The sequence below is a fragment of the Ixodes scapularis genome, unplaced genomic scaffold (genome assembly GCF_016920785.2).
Source record: "Ixodes scapularis isolate PalLabHiFi unplaced genomic scaffold, ASM1692078v2 PGA_scaffold26__3_contigs__length_393636, whole genome shotgun sequence".
NCBI lineage: Eukaryota > Metazoa > Arthropoda > Arachnida > Ixodida > Ixodidae > Ixodes > Ixodes scapularis.
Genome location: NW_024609853.1, coordinates 266,246 through 289,672, shown reverse-complemented (window position 1 = coordinate 289,672; position 23,427 = coordinate 266,246). Strand labels below are relative to the sequence as shown.

General features: G+C 49.8%; 2 protein-coding genes across 2 annotated transcripts; both read right to left on the bottom strand.

Moving 5' to 3' along the window:
• Positions 1–6,447: 6,447 nt before the first annotated feature.
• Positions 6,448–8,297, bottom strand: LOC115323795 (protein ALP1-like). Its single transcript, XM_040217559.3, has 4 exons — positions 8,071–8,297; positions 7,854–7,990; positions 7,594–7,771; positions 6,448–7,539 (listed from the first exon to the last, which is right to left on the bottom strand). The coding sequence occupies exons 1-4, from the start codon at positions 8,287–8,289 to the stop codon at positions 6,865–6,867; spliced, it is 1,209 nt and encodes a 402-aa protein (XP_040073493.1). The 5' UTR covers positions 8,290–8,297; the 3' UTR covers positions 6,448–6,864.
• A 6,166-nt stretch (positions 8,298–14,463) lies between these two features.
• LOC120845989 lies at positions 14,464–17,049 on the bottom strand. The gene is made up of 2 exons (XM_040217558.1): positions 16,871–17,049; positions 14,464–16,525 (listed from the first exon to the last, which is right to left on the bottom strand). The coding sequence occupies exons 1-2, from the start codon at positions 17,047–17,049 to the stop codon at positions 14,464–14,466; spliced, it is 2,241 nt and encodes a 746-aa protein (XP_040073492.1).
• Between the last annotated feature and the right edge of the window lie 6,378 nt (positions 17,050–23,427).

Here is a 23,427-nt window from a genome sequence, read left to right as displayed (position 1 = left end):
AAAGTTACTGAAGTTTCGTTCGTTATATTGCAATCTAACTGATCTTATTATGTCCAGCGCTCAGTTTCTCGAGAACAGTGTCAGTGCTACACCGATCAAGTTTCTTAAATAATCCCAATACCGGCGCACAGGTTGGCATTTTGTAGGCTTCCAGATGTGGAAATGTGCCCTCTAGTTTGGAGTGCCAGACGGCGCTGAAATGTGCCAGCTCGGCTCGTGAAACAGGAAATCCTGCAGTTACTGAGACAGCTCTTGGTGTGCTTTGCAAAATTCAGCACTTGATGAAGTGCAATGAAGTCCCTTCTGAACTTGAGTTCGCACCGCTGACTTACATGGTCGGCTACTTGGCCTTCATTTCCGGACAAAAGGTGACCATTTTTATTTGTACAAATTGTCGTAATTTGAAAATAATTAGCTGAAACATTCAGCCTAGCAAAGCAATATAAATGTCTGAATGGAAGTAAGCAAAGCTAATGTGTAGAACTTCCTCAACTTTGCAGGTGACCTTCCCTGAATGCAAGCTGCAACTTAAGAGAATTGCATCACGTGACGGAGCATATCAGTTCGTGTTTAGGCTTGACCAAGGAGGACTCAGGTATCAATGGCCTTAAGCTCTCTGGCTCTGCGAGCTCACCTGCACCTTTGTCGAGAGGGCTCTATAGTCGGCCGAGATTCTTCGTTGTGGACGATTTTGCAAGGTCCTCTCGAGCGCTGTGCTTCCACACCTTATCGACTGCCCGCTGATGTGGTGCACTAACTGCAGAGACCCGTACCGCAGCGAAGAGCTCTGCGAGCTTTCTCCTAAGACCTCTTTTGGCAAACTGGACTGGTGACCTGAACAGTTCTCTAGAGAATATATTGAGGCTTTCGCGGAAGCCTTTTTCCCGAAAGGTACACCGCTTGTGAACTATATGACTTCCTTGACCTGTTTGTGAGCAATGAAGTTTACATTGCTGAGGAGTCCGTTTCTTATTGTCCTTCACAGATAAATAAAAGGCACAGCTCGAGCGTGCTCCAGCGTTGGTTAAAACTTGAAAATATATGGTCTAGCTAAATCTAACTACCGTATTTACTCGCACAATGAACGCACTCGCGTAATGAACGCACCCCCCAAGTCGGCTCACAAAATTTCGTCTTTTTTTTCACCCGCGTAATAGACGCACCCCAACTCTGACGTCAAAAGTTTGACCCCCTCCCCCCATGCGCGCGAAATGAACGCACTTGTCTATCCTGGCGCAGCGAGGTCGCGAATGCATGGGCAGCATGGGTGAACAAAACGCCTTGCAAAAGGCGTTAAAAAATTCATAAAGAGCCAACCGAAGCAAGAAAAAAGAAACATAAAGAGCTTTTTTTTTTTTTTTTGCACAGCGCAGTTTGGATTTCGGGGATTTCGGGGTCGCGTGCGGCGCGCAAGGAGGTAAGAGAAGCGGAGAAGCCCTCTAAGCAAACGAAACAGCTCGCAAAAGGAGGCAAAAGGAAAAAAAAATAACCACGGAACTAAGCAAAAACAAAGCTTTTTTCCTTCTTTTTTTTTTTTTTTTTTTTTTGCACACCGCAGTTAGGACTTTGGAGTCGCGCGCCGCGCGCAAGGAGGTAAGAAAGAGAAACGGAGAAGCCCTCTAAGCAAACGAAACAGCTTGCGAAAGGCGGCAAAAAAAAAAAAGAACAACCCACGGAACTAATAGCATCTTCGATCAACTCGCACTGGAGCCGCCCCGAAACCAGCACGGTGCGCAGTGCCCCTCGGTGGTGGAGCACGAAGTCGGTGCAACATCGAAGACAAACTGCACCGCGCCTGTGTCGGCGGTAGCGCCACCATGCGTCACCTGGATTTTGGCGCGCATTGCAATTGAGCAGACGCTTTTCTCTTTTTGACAGCTGTCAGCGGGCTTGGCCTTCCTTTTTGTTTGCGTGCTCTTTTTGCAGTGGTAAAAGATGAACACGGTTGAGGTTTTTGTGAATGGTGCCAGACATCGCGTGACGTTATCCAAGGCGGACCTCGACGATCTGATGGCCGGCGAGTTGTTTTTTTTTCTAAAAAAAATAAGAGTTGGCGTACAGTTTTGCTTGATACATGACTTATGTCCTTTTATGCATCACTGACGAGGGATCAGATTATTTCATTTAAAGTTTTGTATCAAACAGATTCGTCGAGGTTGCAAGCCTGGGCATCCTCGTTTGCCGGCGGCGCAGGACCTCCGACGGTCGGCGACGCAGGACCTTCGACGATCGGCGCCGCAGGACCTTCGACGATCGGCGGCGCAGGACCTTCGACGATCGGCGGTGCAGGACCTTCGACGATCGGCGGTGCAGGACCTTCGACGATCGTCGGCGCAGGACCTTCGACGATCGGCGGCGCAGGACCTTCGACGGTCGGCAGTGCAGTACAACCTTCGACGGCCATCAGCGGTGCGTATTTGTCTATGACTTTTTTTTTTTTTTTATGTGCATACTTCAAGTTTCCAGAGCAAGGGCATACAAACCTGCCGTCCAACTTTTCACTCAGCAACAGGAGAAGCGCCTTCTGTGTTGCTCCATGAACGGATACATCCCGTGTGAGCCAAATGCATCGCTGGCCTGAAGGGACCGCACTACTACGAGTTTGTACAGGGGGACGAAGGTGGTAAATTTTGTGTATAAAATTTCCAAAGAATGAGCTTACCAGAGTGTGAATTAGCTACCTATGGCGGCCGTCTTCAAGTGAAAGAGAGGTGATACAAGAGCCAAGAGATGGCAGCAGTTTGACATATGTTGGCAAGGTGATTGGACTTCATATCTTATTTTCACACTGGTGATTTAATTAGTTATTTGAAATTTCGATGCACTAAATGCACTATTTTTGGCCACCTCTGTACAAAATATTAGCGTGATGCATTAAGAAACCAATTTATGCAGTTCCTTCAAAGGGACAAAGATTTAGTTGACTCGCACGGTAGGTTCAATTGAGATTTTCAGAGGATGTTGTAGTGTGCTATTAACAATCTCAAGAAGTTCATGGTGTGTGCTGCTGCGACGAGATGGCACCACTTGTCCGGCAGTGGCATATCTGCCCGTGTGAACGGCAGTGCTGATCCCTGTGGATCTGAATGTCTGTCTGCTGGTCACGAGGAAAGAAGTCTTCATCGAAACTCCGAGCTGGCTTGACGTCTTTCCGTTCACCGGGATTCGCACATGGATCCCGGGACACCGGCATCTCGCGCCCCACAATTTAAGCCTTTCAGCATTTTTACAAGCCTTTTGAGGCACTCTTTATCGTCGCTTTTCCTGTCTCTTTCTACGCATTCATAGTGGCCATCCACGACCACTACAGATGTCATCCTCAAAAGCTCCAAACAATTTTTCAGGTCAACCTGATTTATGTGGGCAGGTGCACCTTTAGTCATATTTCGAATGGTCAACGGCTACGGTTCTTCACTGATCAAGCCGTTCACATTATTCAACCACGAAGCAAGGACAAGTTACATTGGAAATTCGCTACACCCCAAATCCAGCAACGTACAAGTTTCCGGACGGTCAAACGTGCAATGCCTCCAAGTTAACAATGACGTCCACTCTTTCAGAACAACACAATACAAATTCCTACTGGGATGACGATGGTGATCTTCTGGGAATCCTGTTCAATGTGGTCATGTGTACCTGCTTATTTCACGAGTTACCCAGTTGCAGCTGGGCACCTGCTGTGCCAAGTCCATTTCAGGTGACAGTGCTTGCCTGTGCTCCTGATCCAAACTTCTGCTGTCCGAGGGTCCCAACGTTCATGATCCTGTCCAGCCTTTTTCACCGGTGACTACGAGCGCCCTCATTGTGTCTTGTCCAGGCATGCCTTCGTCACTGCCTCCTCTTCCAGGCAGCACAGGTGTGAGTGATGGTGATAATAATGTGCATGTCAATCAGCAACTTCTGAGCCGACCACATTGCAAGGCCGGCCAGTTTATCAAAAAAGAAACTTCCGACACCTCTCAAGAACTATGTACTCTCCTGCCACAAGACATCACCTTTTCTTTATGAGTCTATTGATCATATTTAATTTTAGCTGAATGTTTTTGATTTCCAGTACCGGAGTGTTCAGTGTTTTCTTTTTCTTCTCCAAGCCAAATGCTTATACGACATGACATGTGCATTTCCTATATGGATATCAACTCACTCTTTCGTTAGGATGGACAAGGGTGTGTGCTTTGCCTGGTGTGGTGACATCATTCCATTTTTGTTGCAATGAATTTGTTAATTTTTTGCTCTGAAGCATGTGAAAGTGTGTTCCAGACAAGCTTTTAGTATTGACTGTGCTATGGCAGCATTTTATTCCCATCTATTTCTTTGCACTTTCCTTACGATGCAGCTGTTGGCATCAGGTACTACACAGAGTGGTATCACCCTTCGTAAAACGCACGTGAAAGCGTTCTAAGATGAACTGATGTGGCAGTGCAACTAGCACCATATCATAATCTGCACACAGTACATAGTGCATAGGATGGTGAAGAAAGCGAAACAACTCAGGCAAGCTGATGAATGACATCCATAGCAAAACCGAGACAAGCTGTGTTTAGCACTTTGTTTTTCTGTCTTTTTTTATTATTCCTGTCTCAGGTTTACTATGGAGGCCATAAAAGGGTACAGCAGCTGCTGCAGGTCCCTTGACTGCTCAACCTGTTTGGAGCCTCCTGGGCTGGGTTATATCCATAACAAACACCTACAACTTGGGTTGTGAATTTACACAGTGTATTTTTTATATGCTTACACTTTCTCTGGTGACCTGGTAGTTTTGTTTTGTTATTGAAGGGGGAAAAGTTATAGTGTGTCTTGAATTGCTTCCCAAAAGGCAATTGAAAAGGATTTTTCAATTGCCTTTTGGGAAGCAATGACTTTGTGCTGGAGATTAAAGGAACAGTGCTGCTACTTAACCACTTGAAGTGATTTTCAAGATTTGTGTATAGTGAGATTTTAACCTGCCACATTCTTCCTTCTAGCTGTTATTGTATAAGGGAGGGACACTGTTGTATTTGTAAATAATATTTTTATTCACTAAAATCATTACTTCGATTATGCCATTTGTATGTGTATGTTCCGTGTTTGTTTCATTTCACGCTTGGCATCACAATTGAACTGGTACATATTAAACATTCTAAGGCAACCACCTTAGACCCATTGTTCATCAGCACCAGTGAGTCTTGTCTCATTCTTCACAATGGGTTCCACCTCGGAGCTGCCAAGCCTTCATCGGCATCAAGGAAGCACCGTCTCTTCTGTCGGGGCTAGTCTAGGTCCTACTCCTGCTCCAGACTATGGTCACAGCACGCTCGTTCGATTTACTTGCACCTCCTGCGCCGGTGCCGAAAGTCTAGGGTAGTGTACTTCCGGGTGTAGCTTAATACACATACCGGAAGTACATTGCCCTACACTTTTCTGTACCGGTGCAGGAGGTGCAAGTAAATTGAACGAGCCTTGTGATGACCGTCCTTCATAAGAGACAAGGGATTGTACTGCTTCGGGACGCATGATGTGTATCAGTCAACACAAGCATATACATTAGCACAGCCCTATAATTTGTAGTGCAATGTAGGTTGCCGAGAGTCCTTGTTGGGTTTTGCCAGGATGTTCTATATTCTATTTCAGCATGAGCTGACAAAGGGAGAAAGTTTGAACCTCGTGAGCCAGTCGGGGCAACAGAGCAAAGTATGTCAAGAGCTCGGTTAACACTGTCGGTATACATTGTCATGTGCTTCCCTCAAACACTCCAATGGGCTCACTGGGACCCTACTGTTTGCCAAGTTATGCTGAAACAGCAGTCCCTAGACTCCCTACTCGCTTTTTAAAATTAAAATACACCATGGACAACTTAAATAATGCAAATGGCTTCTCTGTTGCAATAAATTTTAAACTTATTTTATATTAAACAAGATTTAGCTACTATTATTAGTTCTAAATATTTCAGTGTGTTGATCTAAGCTTATTTTTTGCTTCCAGAGTCTGAAGAGACAACAGGTAACCGTTTTTTTCAAGGAAAGGACTGCATCCTGCCTGATGGTGCTCCAACCCAGAGTGAATGGAGTGAAGGAGAAACCAGGCTGCTTCTTGATAAATATCAGAGTTATCTGAGCCAAGTGGGGCCCATGAAAACCTTTAAAAACAAAAAAGCCATGTGGGCAGCCATCTCGGAGGACATTGCTAATGACCTTGGCTCCCACAAAACAGCAGATCAATGTCAGAACCGCTTTAAAACTATAAAGAAACGCCGGACAGAACGAAAACAACACAACGCCTCATCAGGTGCAAATCCCGTTTCTGTTCCCTACAATGAGGAATTTGAAAAAATCAAGTCCATTGACGACAGCATAGAACCGGAGCTTCTTAGAGGACCTGGGCGAGTCGAGTTTAAGTCCTCGGCCACTCCACACAGTTTGGATAGTTCTAAGCCAGAATATGCCAAAGATACACCGCCCATGAAGAAGCAGAAGGTGAACCCTGTGTGCGAAATGATGTGGAAGATACACATGCACAGAGAAGAGCAGCGGGAACGTCGCCACAAAGAGAAGCTGGAGGTTTTGCGCAGTCTTCTGGCGCCTGAAAAGGATCTTGAAGCCTAATGGTAGACGTGTAGATGTAAGGATTATCAGCCAAGACGTGCTTTTATATGGACAGACTTCCATTCCTTTTTTGTATTTATAAATATTAAATTTAATGGAGTTATTTTTCTAGTTGGTTTCTGAGGCTGTAGAAACTATGTATGCTATTGCTTTGCAGAACACAGGATCAGGTCAAATGCATAATTACTTTATTATGTTATTTCCTTACAACAGAGTGCACAAAAAAGTTGGCAGGTGCCGCACACTTTCCTACAACAAAGTGGTGCACAGGAACGTTGACAAGTTACTGGACTGTGCGAAGGTAGCATGCAATTTTTTTTCTCTTTTCTTCACCCAGTTGTTTTAGTAGCTTCTCCCTCTTGGGGTTTTCTTTAGCCCAAGCGTCGCCCGGGCCTGGCTTGCGACCCTTGCTTGCATTTTTTACTTCTTCCTCATCTATATCTGTGTCTCCTGCGTCGATACACAAATTGTGCAAGACGCAACACGCAAGAATAAACTGTGTGGCCTTGTTGACACTCCAGAACTCAAGGTATAAAAGCTGCCTGAAGCGTCCCTTCAGTAGCCCAAAGGCATTTTCTATTCGGACACGTGTCTGGCTCAGCTTTAAGTTGTAGTTCACCTCGTCCGGCACGAGTTTGCCGTAGTTCCTAAATGGAGTTAGGAGGTACTCTCTTATGGGGTACGCTGCATCTCCTAGTATATGATACTTGTCACCCTCACAGATTTGTGGCAAGTCATCCAAGACAAAGGACCGCCTGAATGCCTGTGCGTCGTGTGTTTTCCCCGTGTGCCCGAGAAAGACATCTAGGAACTTTCGATCAGAATCGCAAATTGCTTGCATGCTGTAGGACTTCTTATCGTGTCTGTTCGTATACGTGGATGGAATTTTATGTGCAGGGCATCTGGTGTCCACATAGGTGCCATCCACACAGCCCAAAACACGAGGGAAGCCTGAAATCTGAAGTTAATTTGTGATCAGTACTTTTTCAAGCAGGTGCAAAACTAACTTTACCTTTTCGAATTTCGCACTAGCCGCAACCTTAGCTTGTGCAGATATGGGAAAATGAATGACGTCGGTACTGATGCTTTCCAAGAAGCTTGCCACCCGCTCGACGATGTCATGAAGAGTGCTTTCTGCCATGCCAAATATCACTGCGACGGCTCGCTCACTTAGTTTGTTTCCAGCAAACCTGAAAAAAAAAAAAAAAAAGTACTTTTCCTGTCATATTCAAAGCTCAGATTGAGAGTAATCTTCCGACCTAACTTACTCACCAAAGGAAGGAAAGTACATGTTCTTCAGCAGTCTTCCGGGGGTAGGGACCATGGCCACGAGGATAGAACTCCGACTTCTCATAGTCAGCTATCACTTTGTAGCACACGTCTCGGGCTACCCGGAAATGCTTTCGGAACTGAAAAAAAAACAACAACAAAATATATCTTTCCCATTATCACTGGTTTAAGAAAGAGTACCACCAGATAATAGCCGTACCTCGGTGTTATCGAAGCGCCTCACAACGCTCTCCACGAAGTTCATGACTTTCGGGCGCTCTTTGCCACCGCAGCAATCACCGGTAATCGCGGCGATGGTAAAAAACTCGTCGTCCTCGCTGTCCGAAGAGCTAAGGAACTCATCGAGTGCCGCTGCGAGGAGTGCTCGTTTTCGTAAGGTCGCCATCTCGACAAACTGCGCGTCTGCTACTCCCGCCATCTTCTCGATTCCCGCTCCAGGCCGCAATGCCTGATGGGACTGCACCCCGGCGCACCGTCGATTTTCTTGGTGCACGTTGGGGCAACGAAAAGCCGCACCGGGAGGGTGCGCACCGTTGATCGAGCACGTCGGATGCGCACCGGTGCAGTTGGTCGAAGACGACGGGGCGCTACTCAGTGCACCGGTGCGCACCGGTGCGGATGATCGAGGATGCTATAAGAGACAAAAACACAGAGGAACTTTTCTTCGTTTCTTTTTGCACAGCGCAGTTTGGTTACGGAGGGGAGGGGGGGGGGGGGGGGGGGGTCGCGCGTCGGGCGCCGGGCGCAAGGAGATAAGAAAGACAAGTGGAAAAGCACTCGCCTAAGCAAACGAAAGAACTTGCGAAAAACAGGCGGCAAAAAAAAAACCCAAGGAACTATAAAAACGAAAACAAAAGGAGCTTTTTTTTTTTTTTTTTGCACGGCCCAGTTTGGTTACGGGACGCGCGCCGCGTGCAAAGAGATAAGAAGTTACGTCGATTTTTCGTGATAAGAAGTCCGTTCATTGTGCGAGTAAATACGGACGAAAAATTTTTAATTCGCGTAATAAGCGCCCCCCCCCCCCCCCCCCTAACTTTGCATCGATTTTTCGGAAAAAGGTGCCTTCATTCTGCGAGTAAATACGGTATAACTCATATATCACAGATGTAACAGAAGGAAGGCAACACTTACGGGAACAATTAAACGACTATTCGCTCATACTGCCAGCTGAATGGGGCTCTAACGCGCAGCCTGCAGCTCAGTGAGCTCCTCGCAGAAAGAATCGCGTGCTTTTATTCTACAGATTAGTCACATTATTCATGCAATCTGGCATAGACCAATCTCCCTAGGCGTTCGGCGCATGCGTGTCGCCGCCATAACTTTAGTTCAGAAGAGGCAGACGGTCGTGCATGCGAGGCCTCCTGTCGCCTCGTGCTCCACTCGCGCAGACCTCCAGCGGGGTTGTCGCACGTGCAGAAAGAGTAAAGTTCCCTCGATGCATTGCGGCAGCGATGGCTTAGTCAAACTGGCTGGTGAGATCGGTCTATTAGGACTTGCCGCTTCACGAAAAACGATATGAATAGCCACACCGGGTCGTGTCGGGCGGACTACTCCTCCTTCGCCGATAACGAGCGCCATGGCTGCCGCTGCGGTGTAAAGTAGAACTATTATATAAAAAAAAAAAGCGCGAATAACACTCGGACAAGAAGGAGAGAACACACAGGACGAGGCGCTGATTATCCGTGTGTTATTCGCGCTGTTTTTTAAAATGGATTCATACCAACTCGCCCAACTTCCCATTCTAGAACTATCACTCCCAGCGGCGGAATGAAGCATACGGTAGGCCGCTCCCAAGGGGAGTCCTAATCGAGCGGCCGTGACTAGGGTGCCTCAATGTCCTTCTGTTAAGGGTGATGCCACCCTTTGTAGTACCCGATGCCGACCAGCACGCGCTCACGGGTAAAATACAAAGAAAATGACGAAAACAAAATGTCGCCATAGCACAGTCAGCGCCAAAAGCGCGTGCAGGGACACGCTCTTTCACGTGCTTCTGAACAAAAAAGAAAAATAAATGTGTGGGACAAAATGGCGAGATGTCTCCACCCTAAGCAAAGCGCACATGAAGGCACCCTAGCCGTGACCATACTCTCGATACCACGACCTGCTCTATAGTACTTGCGACCACTGCATCTACAGGGTGAAACAAGGAGACGGCAGGCTCTTTAAATCGACCGCAAAATTCGGTTTCTTAACCTATCACGCTACGACCTTGTGCAGCGTTGCCCACAGTTAGTGCATTTTTTTTTTTTTGTAAAATTTGCAAAGAGCCAACTTACCTGAGGAAAAAGTAAAGAAACAAAAAGGCTTAGCTCCAATCTGGCTCCAATGGAAACGCAGCGACGCCACCGGTCCGCAAACAACACCGCGCTGTTTCGCACGGGAGACAAGAGATGGCGCAGGCGATCGCTACGCCAACTGCCACCAACGAACGAGCAGACGACGCCGAGAGTCGGCGTATTTAGCAGACAAACAACTGCAGTTCCTTGTCGTTACCGCGCCTGTTTTTGTTTCTGCGACTATCGCCGCCTGCGGAACGCGCGCCGCTTTTGAGTCGAAAAGATTGTCCGCTAAAGACGCTGGCTCTTGGCGCCGTATGCTCGTTCGTTGGCGGCGTAGCGTGAGAGGTTAAGAAACCGAATTTTGCGATCGATTTAAAGAGCCTGCCGTCTCCTTGTTTCACCCTGTAGATACACTCCAGCACGCACCTCTCGTAGGGCCGAGTTTCAGCGGCGCGTCGGTAGCGGGGCCTGGAACTCGGTATTCTTTTTTGCCTTTTTCCGCGCTGCACCAGGTTATGTTGGCCTCTCTGGCGTTGGCTGCGCAAACTAAAAAAAACAACAAAACAAACAAAGTAACGTATTGGACTCCTTCCTTTACATAGAGAAAAACATTTTACAGCGTGAATGCGTTGAAACCCGAAAGCGGGATCAGCTGGCACGCACGCACGGGTAACAGAAGAAGCTGACGAGGTAGGAGGGCCGAGATTTTGTGCCGAGACCGCCTCTCACTAGGCGGCGCTGAAATTCGGCCCTCAGCCTGGAGCAGGCTCTTCGATAGGGAGCGCGCAGATAAAGTGGTCGTAAGTATAGAGTTGGACGTGCTCGATACAAAAAGATTACGCCGCAAATATACATACAAATATACAAGCGTGCGCCCCGCAGTAACAGTCTCTATCGGCGAATGCAATGGCCTGAGGAACGCAGCCAGCGAGCGAAAAATCTCGGAGGCCATTTGGGAAGATGCTTTGCGCGACACTAAGCCGCTAGGATCGCTTCGATTTTGCAAGAGTTCTATTGGGGTTTTGACAAAAATCCACCAGAGAACTACCCCGGCGAATATGCTCCACGCGGGTCACGTGCGTCACGTGCCCATGGATAACATATGGTTCGATTTTCATGGCGACTTGCAGCTGCTCCTTTCTCTTCGTAGCTCAGAGACCAGGCCGGTTCACTATGAACGTCTCAACCAACAGAAAAGTGCCAGCCACTGGTGGAACCATAGACAGCAGTCGAATCTTGAGCGTCACCGTGATAGCGTGCGGGATAATGGCGTTTGCTTCCCTGACTCTCGCCTTAGTGATTCTCGTCGTGATGACCGACACAAAAGGAACTGCCCCGAGAAACGACACCAGCTACTGCTGTCCCGACGTGGCATCACAGCTCATCGTGGCCGCCAATTTCAGCTTGGACCCTTGTGGAGCTTACACCAAGTACGCTTGCCACAACATGGACGCCCTCAGCAGAAAGAAAGTAGACAACCAGTCCTTAAAGGCGCTTCGTATATCCGCCACCATTGGTCTATTTCGAAGTCCCGCCGGAAAATATATCGCCGCGTTTCATCGAAGCTGCCTGTTTACCCTAGGCCAGGGCTCCGATCTGCCCGAGAAAGCCATGACCGCACTTCTAGAAACGACCGGAGTTTCGAAAACCATGAGTCGGACGGACGTTCTTCGCGTTCTGATTCAGCTGTCCGTGCTGCACGGCCTTCACACACCGGTCGCTATAAAAGTGCTCCCACTTTACGAAGGAAACAACGTTTTCACCATGGCCCCCGATGTGCAGTCAACCTTCGCCGGAGGTAGATACGATTACGTGCGTCAAAAAGTGCTCACCGTGTACAACCAAATATTGCGAGTCAACGTGTCAAAAGAGGACATGTCGAAACTGCACTCGTCGTCACCAAAAACGAAGCTAGAGAGTATGACGTGTAATGATAGCTTTCAGGTCTTGCACACACTCATTTCAGGCGTTTCTCAGCAAGAGTGGATCGCCATGGCAGCTCCATTTCACCTCGGGCCAACACCGAGTGCTATGTGTTACAAGGACATCGACCTCATTTCGGAAATATTGCACGCCCTGACCTCGGAATCCGTACGTCGGGAAGTTCAGCTTGCTCTTCTCTTGGTCATGTGCAGCGTCGACCTCGTCTTGCGTCGCTACGCGCATCAACCGAACATCAATTCTCTATTTTCGAGATGCCAGAGTTTGACCAACAAACTAACGCCCCTCTGGAGAATAATCGCCCTCGAACAACTAACGGATTCACAGAGGGACCGCGATGTACGGGGCATTTTCATCGCCACGAAGAAGGCCGTCATTGGTGACGTGCTGGAGCTTTTGCATCCTGCAGACGCGAAGGAAGCTGAACGCCTCCTGTCCACAGTACGCCTTGTTCTACCAAAACAGCTGATCCCCGATGATCTGCCGCTCCCAGAAGCCGCACCCAACTACTTTATAAACGCGCTTAAAATGAAGCTGTACCGAGTCACTGTAGACAAGCGGCTTGAGGCGTTTGTCCTAGACCCATATGAGTTACACCACGCGTTGCTGGAGACGACCATCAGGCGTCTCCATAACGACGTCATTCTGGTGCCTTCCTTAGCCTACCCCTCGTTCAGGTTCGGCAACGACGTGGATCCCGCCATCAACGCGGCTACGGTGGGCGTGGAGATGGCTTTCGAGATGTGGAGTCTCGTGTTCGACTTCGACAACTGGTCCAAGGAAAGTGCCTCCAGAATACAAGAGCACATCGCTTGTTCTTCCGTCGGGATCTCGCAAGGCCGCCCTTTGCACACCAAGGCCCGCCTGTCCATCAAATCGGCGTCCGCATCCGTGCGAGCAGTTGGCAGACCCTGGCACCTGCCTCAGTACGTCTGGGGCCACAACCGTCTGTCCAGGGCACAGATGTTCTACATGAAGTTCGCCACGCAATACTGCGCCGGGTGGAGGGGAACGAATTCGGTAGACGAAGTGCTTACGAGCCTTCGCGACTTCAGAGAAACCTACAGCTGCCCCCTTTCTGCGAGCAAGGCCGTCAACTGTTCTTTCGATTACTAATTTTAGGGATTCCGTCTAACCTTTCAGTATGCATTTCCGATTGATCTGTTCGCTCCTCACCCATCTTGTTTGATGCAACGCATCGGTTATCTAGTCTTGCCTATTGTGCTTTGAAGAAAAACTCTGAAATCGAAATACTTGAATTTGAACGAAAGCTAGGAGTTTTACGCACAGCAGCCAACGCAGCCAATGCTGCGATCAATAGGGCCACTCAAACAGCTTCAAAAGTCAATCATCTGTGCTAATAATTTCTGTGCGTTTAAAACACAATTATAATCCATTCTATTATTTGAATTTTTTTATAAGTGCTCCTATGTGTGTGTATGTGTGTTTTTTTGTCTTTTGCGTTCAAGTGCCATGTTCTTAGTTATATAATATTTTGCCATAAGTCCGACAACTACAGTCTGTTTCATCATAAGTAAGAACCGCATAATCAAAGATGTAGACAAAAAAAAAAGTGAACGCAAACACGTGAACACACATTAAAAATGCAATGTAAGGGCGCATTCAAAATTAGTGGTTAGTTTTTTAGAGACGAAGAGCTTCGCAGGGCGACGTTGTTACCCGTTGTAGATTATAAAAAGTGAAGTACAACTGTTAGCTCAGGGTCTTTAACGTGCATTGCGCAGTATATCAGGTACACGATCGCACAACGGTAGGATGCAGATGGGCCATAGAACCCAGGGCTCCTGCTAAAGCCCCTTGAGAAAGGCGTTTCTTACAAGTACCGCCAACCATTGTTGTGGAAACGCGGAAGACACGTGCCTCGAGCGGGTGCTCCGCCGCCATTCGCTTTCAAGGGCCAGTCATTTTAGTGCTGCGCCGCCATTTGTCTCCAAGGGCCCCTCGAAACACGAGCCTCGTGCACTGGCATATTTAAGGTTACTTGAAAGAACAACGCAAGCACATCGAGGGGATTTAGCCCCTACAGGTTCTGCAGTGTGAGCTCCGTGCTTTGAACGGAACTCGCACTCGCGCATTTCAAAATTTGCTCGGTCTATCTATGCTTGTTGTTGTTGTTGAAGCGATGTTTATTAGGAAATCGACGTTGTTATTAGTTACGCTCTGGGCGCACTTGTCACTGTCGATGGGAAAGGGAATTAAGGGAAAAAAGAGATAGAGGAGGAGAAAGGGGGAAGGGGGAAGAGGATTTCTTCAGAGTGTTGACTCGCGACTCCTGGAACTCCCGAAAACCTCTGGATGTAAGATCTCCAAGAGCCCCAGGAGCCGCAAGCAACCCAGATCTCTTGGAAGTCCTAGAGGATCTCAAGGAGTTCCGCGCTCCTCAGGAAGCTGGCTACACTTTTGAGTGCCTTGTCCGTAGTAGCTCGTGAGGCTCTTGGACGCAGGAGTTCTTCCAAGTTGGTACTAGGTAGCCCTAGGCGGGAAAAAGCATCACGGAGGTTGGTGCGCTCCTCTTCGTGATCACTGCAGTGCAGGAGGAGATGTACGGCGTCGGCCGTTTCCTCGCAGGTCTGGCATATGGGGTCAACACTGAGTCTGAAGCGACTTATCCACGCCGGGGTGAAGGCGCTTCCGGTCCGTAATCTGTACATTACTGCGGCAGTTTGGCGGTCGAAGCCGCGCGGTACCCGAGCTGGGAAGGCACCCGCCACCACTACGGGGTCCGGGTGCTGTAGGGTGATGGCTCTTCTCACAAGGAGTTTTGCGTCTGAGAAGCGGGGAACGGTTGAAAGCGGGCACTCGGGGTCCTTGTGAGCCCGCACCGCTAGGAAATCAACGACTTCATTGCCTCTAATCCCACAGTGGCTCGGGAGCCATTGGAAGGCAATGTTGTTGCCTTCTTGCTGAAGCTCGACCGCATCCTGCGCGATTGAACGGGCCAGGGGCGTTGCCCGTTCGAGCCTAGATAGCAGCTCGAGGGCTGATCTTGAGTCGCTCAGGATGACCCAGCGTAAAGCCTGTGTGCAGCCTGTCCGAATACCCCAGAGGGCGAGCCGTATGGCTGCTAGCTCTGCCGTGAGGGAGGATGCCTGGTGATCCAGGCGCTCACTGGTACCCACAGCTGCTGCCTCGAAGAAAGCCGCTGCTGTTGCTGTGCCTCCGGAGGGGTCCACCGATCCGTCGGTGTACACTCGGGTCCACCCATCGTACTGGGTAACTAAGTGGTCTTCCGTGAGCTGCCTTGCTACGACCACTGCTACGTTCTTCTTGGACCGCAGTCCAGGGATATGTAGGCTGATCCGCAGGGGGTGGGGATCTTTGTGCAGCTCTGGGAGTGGGGCGAGTGGTCCTGGTGTGCCAGCTATGTCACCAAGAGTGCAGAGGTGCGCTCCTAGTCTTGATTCAGCGCGCTCGGCGATCCTCATTAGGAGCGTGATGGTCGAGTCGCAGTTGCTCATTCGAGTCAGATGACCCAGCGCCCGTTCTTGCATGATGTTCTCTACAGAGTTAATCCTGGATTCTGTGAGCGTATGTCGAGACGAGGCTGTGCGGGGAACTCCGAGGCAAATCCTGAGTGCCACGCGTTGCGCTTGTTCAAGGTTTTTGAGCTGGTTGGCACTCAGTGTGGCGAAAGGTAGGGCGTACAATGGGCGGGCCAGGATGAGCCCCCTATACAGTTGCAGCATCATGTGAGATGAGGTTCCCCAAGTAGTTCCGCCGAGCATCCGGAGGATGTTTGCATGGGTTCGCATCTTTTGAAGAACTTCCCTCATTGATGGGCCCCAGGATAGCCTTGAGTCCAACGTGACGCCAAGATATGTGGCCGTTTTCGCCAGTTTCACTGGAGTGTCCCCAATGCATAGTGTGGGCATGAACTTGCTTGGCCTCTTTGGAGCGTAGCACAGCGCAATCGTTTTTTCGGCTGATATTGCCAAGCCCAGTTGGTGGAGACGATACACTGCATTTGTCAGGGCTCGCTGGAGAGCGCATACCATACGTTGCCTTCTGTAGCTGGGGGCAGTGGACCAGAGTGCCACGTCGTCGGCATAGACGGCCATGCTGATAGGGTACGCCGGCTCTTCTCCAACCCTTGCCGCCGCTGGGAGTGACGCGATGGCCAGAGCAAAGAGTAGCGGGCTAACAACGCTCCCTTGGGGAACTCCTCGGATGATTTTCCGGGGGTTGCTCACCGCGTTGCCTACCTTTACACACATGGTGCGTTCACTAAGAAACGCACAAATGTATTTCAGTGGTCGTCCGTTCACCCCTAAACGGCGTAGAGCTGATATGACGGCCTTGTGGGGGAGGGCATCAAAGGCTTTGCGGATGTCCAGAAAGACGGCCACCGCGGACCAACTATGCGCTTTTGCCTCTTCCAGTGAGCTGACGATATCTCCCATTGCATCTACTGTGCTTCAAAGGTGCCGGAATCCCGAAAAACAGTCCGGTAAAGCCCGTGCCCCTTCTAGGTGATAAACAAGACGGCGTAGCACCATACGCTCCATCACTTTCCCGAGGCATGATGTCAAGATGATAGGCCTGTATGAGCTTGGCTGGTCTTGGGGCTTGCCGGGCTTCAGCAGTGGTATCGTTGTTGCTACCCTCCAAGCGTCTGGCAGCTCAGCTGTCCTCCAGACTTTGTTGATGAGAGCTAGCATCGCTGGGAGTGCCGACTCGTTGACGTTTCTCAGGGCCTGGTTGGTGACTCCATCTGGTCCTGGTGACGCGCGGTGTCTGGGAAGGGAATCAAGGACGTACTGCAGCTCGTGCAGAGTAAAGTCGGTGTCCGGTTGTTGCATCAGAGGTGCGGTGGGATGACGGAACTTGTCCCAATTCTCGGGGGGTGGTCCCACTGTCGGTACCAGCGGAACTTTAGTGAAAGTATCCGCGAGGAGTTCTACCATGTCCGTTGGTCGGAGGTTCATGGCCACGGCCATTCCTAGGACTGGGTTTCGGGGAATCGGGCGGCCCGCCAGTGTTCTCGTCATCCTCCAAGCCCGGCTTCCTCCGGATGGCCTGTCTAGAGTACTACACTTGAGACGCCATTGTCGGCGCGCCAGTTTCTTTCCGTGTTTCCTGAATCTCGCATCCAGTCGCCTATAGGCCAGGGTATCCTCCGGTTTTCCGGTGACCCATGACTTTCGCTGGGCTCGCCGTCTTCTCGCTCGGAGTTTAAGCCATTCGAGGTCACTGTTAGGACGTGTTATTGGCACGCTGACTTCACGGGTGGCTTCTTTGAGGACGCGCGACAGTGTCTCTGAATTGAAGGGAAATCCCCCCTCTAGTGCTTCTCCAAGCAGTGTCCTGTAGTGGTCCCAGTCGACTATCTGGCAAGTCCTAAGGGGGACTTTCGGCGGTCTTCCAATGACAATTGGAAGGTGATCACTCCCCCAGCTGTCCGCCTGAGGGGTTGCACTGAGCCTCAGGGACCAAGTTGTGAAGGTGAGATCAATCACGCTTCCCGTCACTCCAGGGCGGATAAACGTCTGGCTCCCACTTGTGATGTTCCTCAGGTCAAGTGCTTCGACCGTTGCCTGTAGCTCCCGTCCCGTGGGGAGTCTTGCTTGTCTCCCCAAGACTGCGAGTGCGCATTGAAGTCTCCGGCTACTATAAGGTCTCCCTTGGCTCGGACTCGAATGTCCGCAAGTACATGGGTGTCCCAGGGTGCGTTAGGGGCCACGTATACCGAGACGATGGTGAGTGGACGTCTTCTCCATTCCACCGTCACCGCCACGAACTCCGCACTCTCAGTGCATAAATCATTGAGGTCCACCTCACTTTGTGGCAACTCTCGACGCACTAGTAGTGCTGCCCGCGGAAACCCTCTTGCCACATGTGGTTTGCTGGCGTACACTACATGATCCGCAATGCGCATGTCGCCGGCTGACATTCTTGGTTCTTGGAGAGCCACTGCATTGTAGGCGTTGTCCAATAGGTGTTTGCGGAGCTCAGGGAGTCGCGTTCTCAATCCGTTACAGTTCCATTGAAGAACTGAGCAGGAGAGGGGTTGAATATGCTTGGTGGTCCTCTTATTAATGTCTCCCATCGTGGATGAGTTGGTGTGGGCAGGCGAATGGTAGAGGGCTTGTGATGTAGAGGGCTTGTGATGAACAGGGTTCCTTCCACTCCATTGCAGCAGACTCAGTTTCAATATGATTTGACTCATATGTTCTATGCCATTTATCTTTTGAGTTACAGTGAAGAAAATATCTGTACTGACAAGTGAGGCTTTCTTGGAAACGTTCTAGCATAGCATTGCAATGATGGGTTCTAATGTGAGGACGGCTTTGATCACTTGATGAAGTGTTGATGTCTGTGACGTTGTGGCCAGTATCTTGCGAAGAGCAGTGAACATAAGTGGGATTATGGCTTTAAACACAGAGTCAGTCTTTGTTCCGCTTTCTTGGTTGGGTCCCGTCATGTGCACGTTGGAGGTCTTATGTGAAGTGATGTTTTTGATGTGTGGTTTGTCCCAAAACGAAGGTTTCCTAGAAACTGGTACTGTAGTTGTTGCGGTACATTTATCGGTGACCAGATTTGCAGGCGTGCTCTCCACGTCTTCGAGAGGGGGAAAGTCTTGAGCAGTCAGAGGCAGAGTATTGTTGGCGGAGGCGCTAGATTCTTGTATGTTCTTTGAATCCGTTGTTTTGTTTACCTGTCTTTTTGCATGCACAGCACTTTTGGCCTCACGAAATGTGGTGTTATGCTCTAACTTGTACCTCGCTACTTCTGCCTCCCTTGCCCTCACTGGGCACTCAGGTGCGTTGGAGGCGTGATTTCCATGACAGTTGACGCAGCAGGGGTTGGCTTCGCACTTGTCTTTGTGGCATTGTCCACACCGAGAACATAACTGGGTTTCTTCTGCGCAGGCAGCTGCGATGTGGCCGAATTTGTGACACCTGTAGCACTGCAAGGGGCGTGCTCGGTAGGGAATTACTTCCGTTCTTACAAGACCGACATTGACATGTTGAGGAGCTACTTTTGTTGCGAACGACACTCGCACAACGGGTGATGTCTTGCCAAGGCGTTTCACTTCCGTTATGGAGGCGGTTGACTGTAGTCGCGCTTTTATGTCGGTCTCTGTGCAGTCAGGGTCGATGTCTCGAAGGACGCCATAGCAATTTGTGCGGTCGCTAGGTAAAAAAGCACGCACCGGCAGTGCGCATAGTTTGGTTAGCTTCAGGAGTTCAGCTTTGAGTGCAGGCCTTTTAACGTCAACCCCAACGATATTACGAGCTTTGTTGATACGAACTACACTAACCATGTCTGGTGCGACGTTGTTCAGGTAGTCAGTCAGTTTAAATTTGCTGAGCGATGCAACCTTGCTGGTGTCAGTTGGCATGTAGAGTACTGTGAATCCGACTTGTAGGTTGGTCTTCTCTTTAGAATGCGATGCTGAGCTCTGGCTTGTCTTTCGTCTTTTCTTGCCATGAACGACCTCGTAGTCACCGTCGTCGGAGTGCAACTCGTCGTTAGTAGACACGATTGTCGATGAGGAGCTGCTCATTGTGTCAGCGGCGCAGCGTATGGGTGGAATCTCATAGCCGTCTTTGATGATCGTCGATGTGCTTGCATGTGCTTCATCCATGTCAATGGACATGAGAGCGTTCGATGACTCGATGTCCGAGGTCATATGTGTTGATGTCCTGGCCTCCCCTTAGAAGGTCCTTTGCGCAGGAAGATCCTATGTCGTTCTGTTAGTTGTTAACCGCCGAATGTACTGTTTAAACACGCAATTTATCGGCTACGTAAGGAAAATTCAGAGACACGAAAAGGGTTACCAGCAGCAGTGTCGTCGTCGTCTTCCTCCTCTATCTATGCTGGAACGCAAACTGAATGATGTAGATAACTATTGTATTTTCGGAAGTGGCCGATGTTGGTAGTGAGGTGGTTGTCCGAGAGGCGATGTCGGGTACCGGCGCAGGGCTGCGTGGATTGCCTTGAATGCCGGTGGTGGCGATGTCTTGCCTTGTCAATGTCGGGAAAGAGGTGGCAGCCGCTGCTGCAGCCGTCGTCGTGGTCGGGGAGTAGAAGTCGGGTTCATCCGCGAAGGGGACCAGGTAACGGCGAGGGCCCGCGTCCGCGCGGACCCCGCCGAGGGCGAGAAAGGACACCGATGACTGTCGACTTGTTGATTCCGAAATCTAAGAGTCAACTGTTCCAAAGCGACACTAGCAAGCACGAGCTGAGCACGCGACACTGCGTGTGGGGCACGCGCTTCTCTGGTTCAGAATTCAAGCCGTACGACCGCTCAACTCAGAATACTACAATAACTCCATCGGGCGCTGATTGGCTCTTCTCTCGGGTCACGTGACATGACGTTGAAATGTAGTTTTTCCCTATGCAGTTCGAGCTATGCTCGTAAAATGATGCAGTTGGCGGTGACGTCAAAATGTCGTCACGATGCACTTTGACGATGCAGTTAAAGGTGTATCCACACGACGGACCAAAATGCTGTTTTGGTCCGCGGGCCGCGTATCACGTGATCTTACGTCACCGCTTTTCGAGGTCCGCCGGCGGTCCGCGGCCCGCGCTTGTGAGAAATGCCAAGCGCTTTTTTCGCCCGGACCTTGGCGGCGGACCGAGGCGTTTTTAGTATAATTGAAGTGCTAAGTCTGGCAACAAGCTGACTTTTGTTGTTTGGATTGGAATCCAAATCCAAAGTCGTTTTCTTTTGGCGCCAACTGTTGAAGACGAAGAAGACGAACCTTTCGTTGTGCGACGATGGAACCTTTTACTTCATCGCGCTCGTGGAGCAATTCCCCGATCTGTGGGACAATATTCGCGACGACTACTCAAATAATCATCTAAAGATGTCCCCGTGCCTTTTTCGCTTCACTTAAGTCCTTCTCGTTCTCAAGAGTCAACGCCAGGGCCACCGCAGCAAAACGTCCCTTTCGTTCAACCTCCATCTTGGCTCCTTACAAATAGCCACAAAGCAGCTCGCTGCATGCGTTTGGCCGAGCTGTGAGGTCGAGAGTTAGACCGGCCCGTTCGCTCTGTCGTCTGCTCTTTTGGTCCGCCGTGTGGATGCTCATTGCAGCCGGGCGGCCCGCGGGCCGCGCATCACGTGATCAATCGGTCCGCGGCCCGGTCCGTCGTGTGGATACACCTTAACTGAGTGGTCGATGCGAAGCCGAAGATCAATCTGCATCGTAAAAAATGGCGGCCCTAACATATGCGTCTCTACTGTTGGGTTCGCCAGCGGATCGAGTTTTTAGAGATCACAGGGATGTTTTAGAGACGAGCGATGTGAGGTTTGTGGGCGAATAACAGGCTGACCAAAGGGGTGACTCGCTGGCTGTGTGAACAGCTTCCCGGAAAGCTCCAGCGTTGCCTTGAAGGGCCCCGTGTGCCGACGGTCGAACAACAAGTCCTCGCAGCTCTACGCTTTTACGCCGCTGGCGGCTTCCAGGGAACCGTCGGGAGCGACGAGAACATTGGTGTTCTCCAGTGCTTTGTGAGTCGCGTACGTGGTGATGTCACCAACGCTATCATCGATTGCCTCGGATCGAAGTGGCTGTGTTTCCAACAAATTCAAGCACAGAAGGCGCTCACAAAAAGGAAGTTCTTCGAGCAATGCAAGTTCAGCGGCGTTATCGATAAATATTCTAAATACTCTTACACGATTTAACACGATTGTGTTTTCATTTAAGTGCAACCCATATAAGCGATTTGGCTGAGCGAAAAGCCAAGCAAGCAACGGTAGCAGGCTGAAGTTGAGCTAGTTCGTTGATACTTCAGGTAGAGAGAGAGATATATATGCTTTATTTTAAAGCAACTACTTCAGGTCAGGCCAGCTGAACTAGAATAAATATACACATAAAGAAAAGACCATACACACCGTGGGACTAACAAGTGATTTTCTTCTTCCCCCTCTTCTACGACGAACCCAACTTGAGGGAAATATTCTCTTTTCTTCTTTTTTGCTTCCTACTTCACCCCAAATTTAACCCCCGAAGGAACATTTCTTCTTTCTCGTGCAGCACGAGAGAAGTTGCATTAACGCAGTCAAACATAGTCAAAAAGTAAAATTGGTCGTTAGTTGTTTATAGAGAAGGAGGTTAGTCTGCCTGAACATGGCGACATTGTTACCCACTGTAGATAAGCAATTTAGTCAGTGCAGTACGACTGCTAGCCCGGGTTCTTTAACGTGCATCGCGCAGTACGCGACCGTACGCCGGTACGATACTCATCCAGCAGATCAAAACGGGCAGGAGCGGGGATTGAACCCGCGATCCCTGGGTTCTGCAGCGCGAGCTTTCGCTCCACGTGCTCCGAGCTGGTGTGCGCTAGCCTACTCGGCGATTCTCCGAAATTCCCTGTAGGGAAAAAAAGAACGATGTAGTTTCAACTCAATCGCCACTGTTCGGCGACGTCACCGGACACGTCACGGTGCAGTTCTCTTCCTATGTAGTTTCTTGGCGATGGAGATTAAGCTCCTCCCACCGGCGACGTCACGATGCAGTTTCTCCACCGCTTTTTCCAGCATTGACAGACTGGTCTGCGGTGCCACGACACACTCGGCCAGCGATCCCCCGCACTTGGTTTAGCCTGTGAGCTACACCAAATGAGCTACACTTAAAGTATCGCTACTCTTTACTCCGATTTTGCTGTGGGCCCTACCATCTTGGAGGTTATTAACAAATCAAACGCAACTGCCGATCGTCATGGTTCAAAAGTGCGACTTCTTCAGCATTAGTTTCGATGTCAGGAAGCTCGCGTAACGAGTTTTAGTTGAGCTAGTTGGTACATACTGCTGGCAATCAGGTCAACTCAACAAAAAAACAAAACAAAAAACAACAACAACAACAACAAGAACATGAAGGAAAGGACTGGACAATCACACAGCGGTGTTAGTAGACAGTTTTAGTGGATCGTACGCTAAAGCCTTGCGTACGCAATAAAATTGCGGGTCGGGAGTGCGCGTGCGCAGAACGCAATAGAAGAACTAGCGTGTTGCGTACGCACGCAACGCTGGGGATTTTGCGTGGCGGGCTAGCGGGCTCTGCGGGACGTTCTCGAGAGATCTCGGACCCAACGAGAGTGCCAGTTTCAAGATGGCGGTTACCTCGACTGGCGCAGCAAAGGCGACGTGGTGTTTTCAAAGTTCTGTGTTGCGTGAAATTGCGTGGTGTTCAGCTCGGCAATTCTTTCCGGGACCTACGGCGGTCGAATAAGATCGCCATGCAGCTGAGGGAGTGCACAGTGAAAATGTTCGCTGCTTGGAATGTGCGTCAACGCTGCGATCTGCTCAACGCTAAGCCTATTCGCACAGTTCATCGCCGACGGACGAGCGACTCTAAAAGAGATCG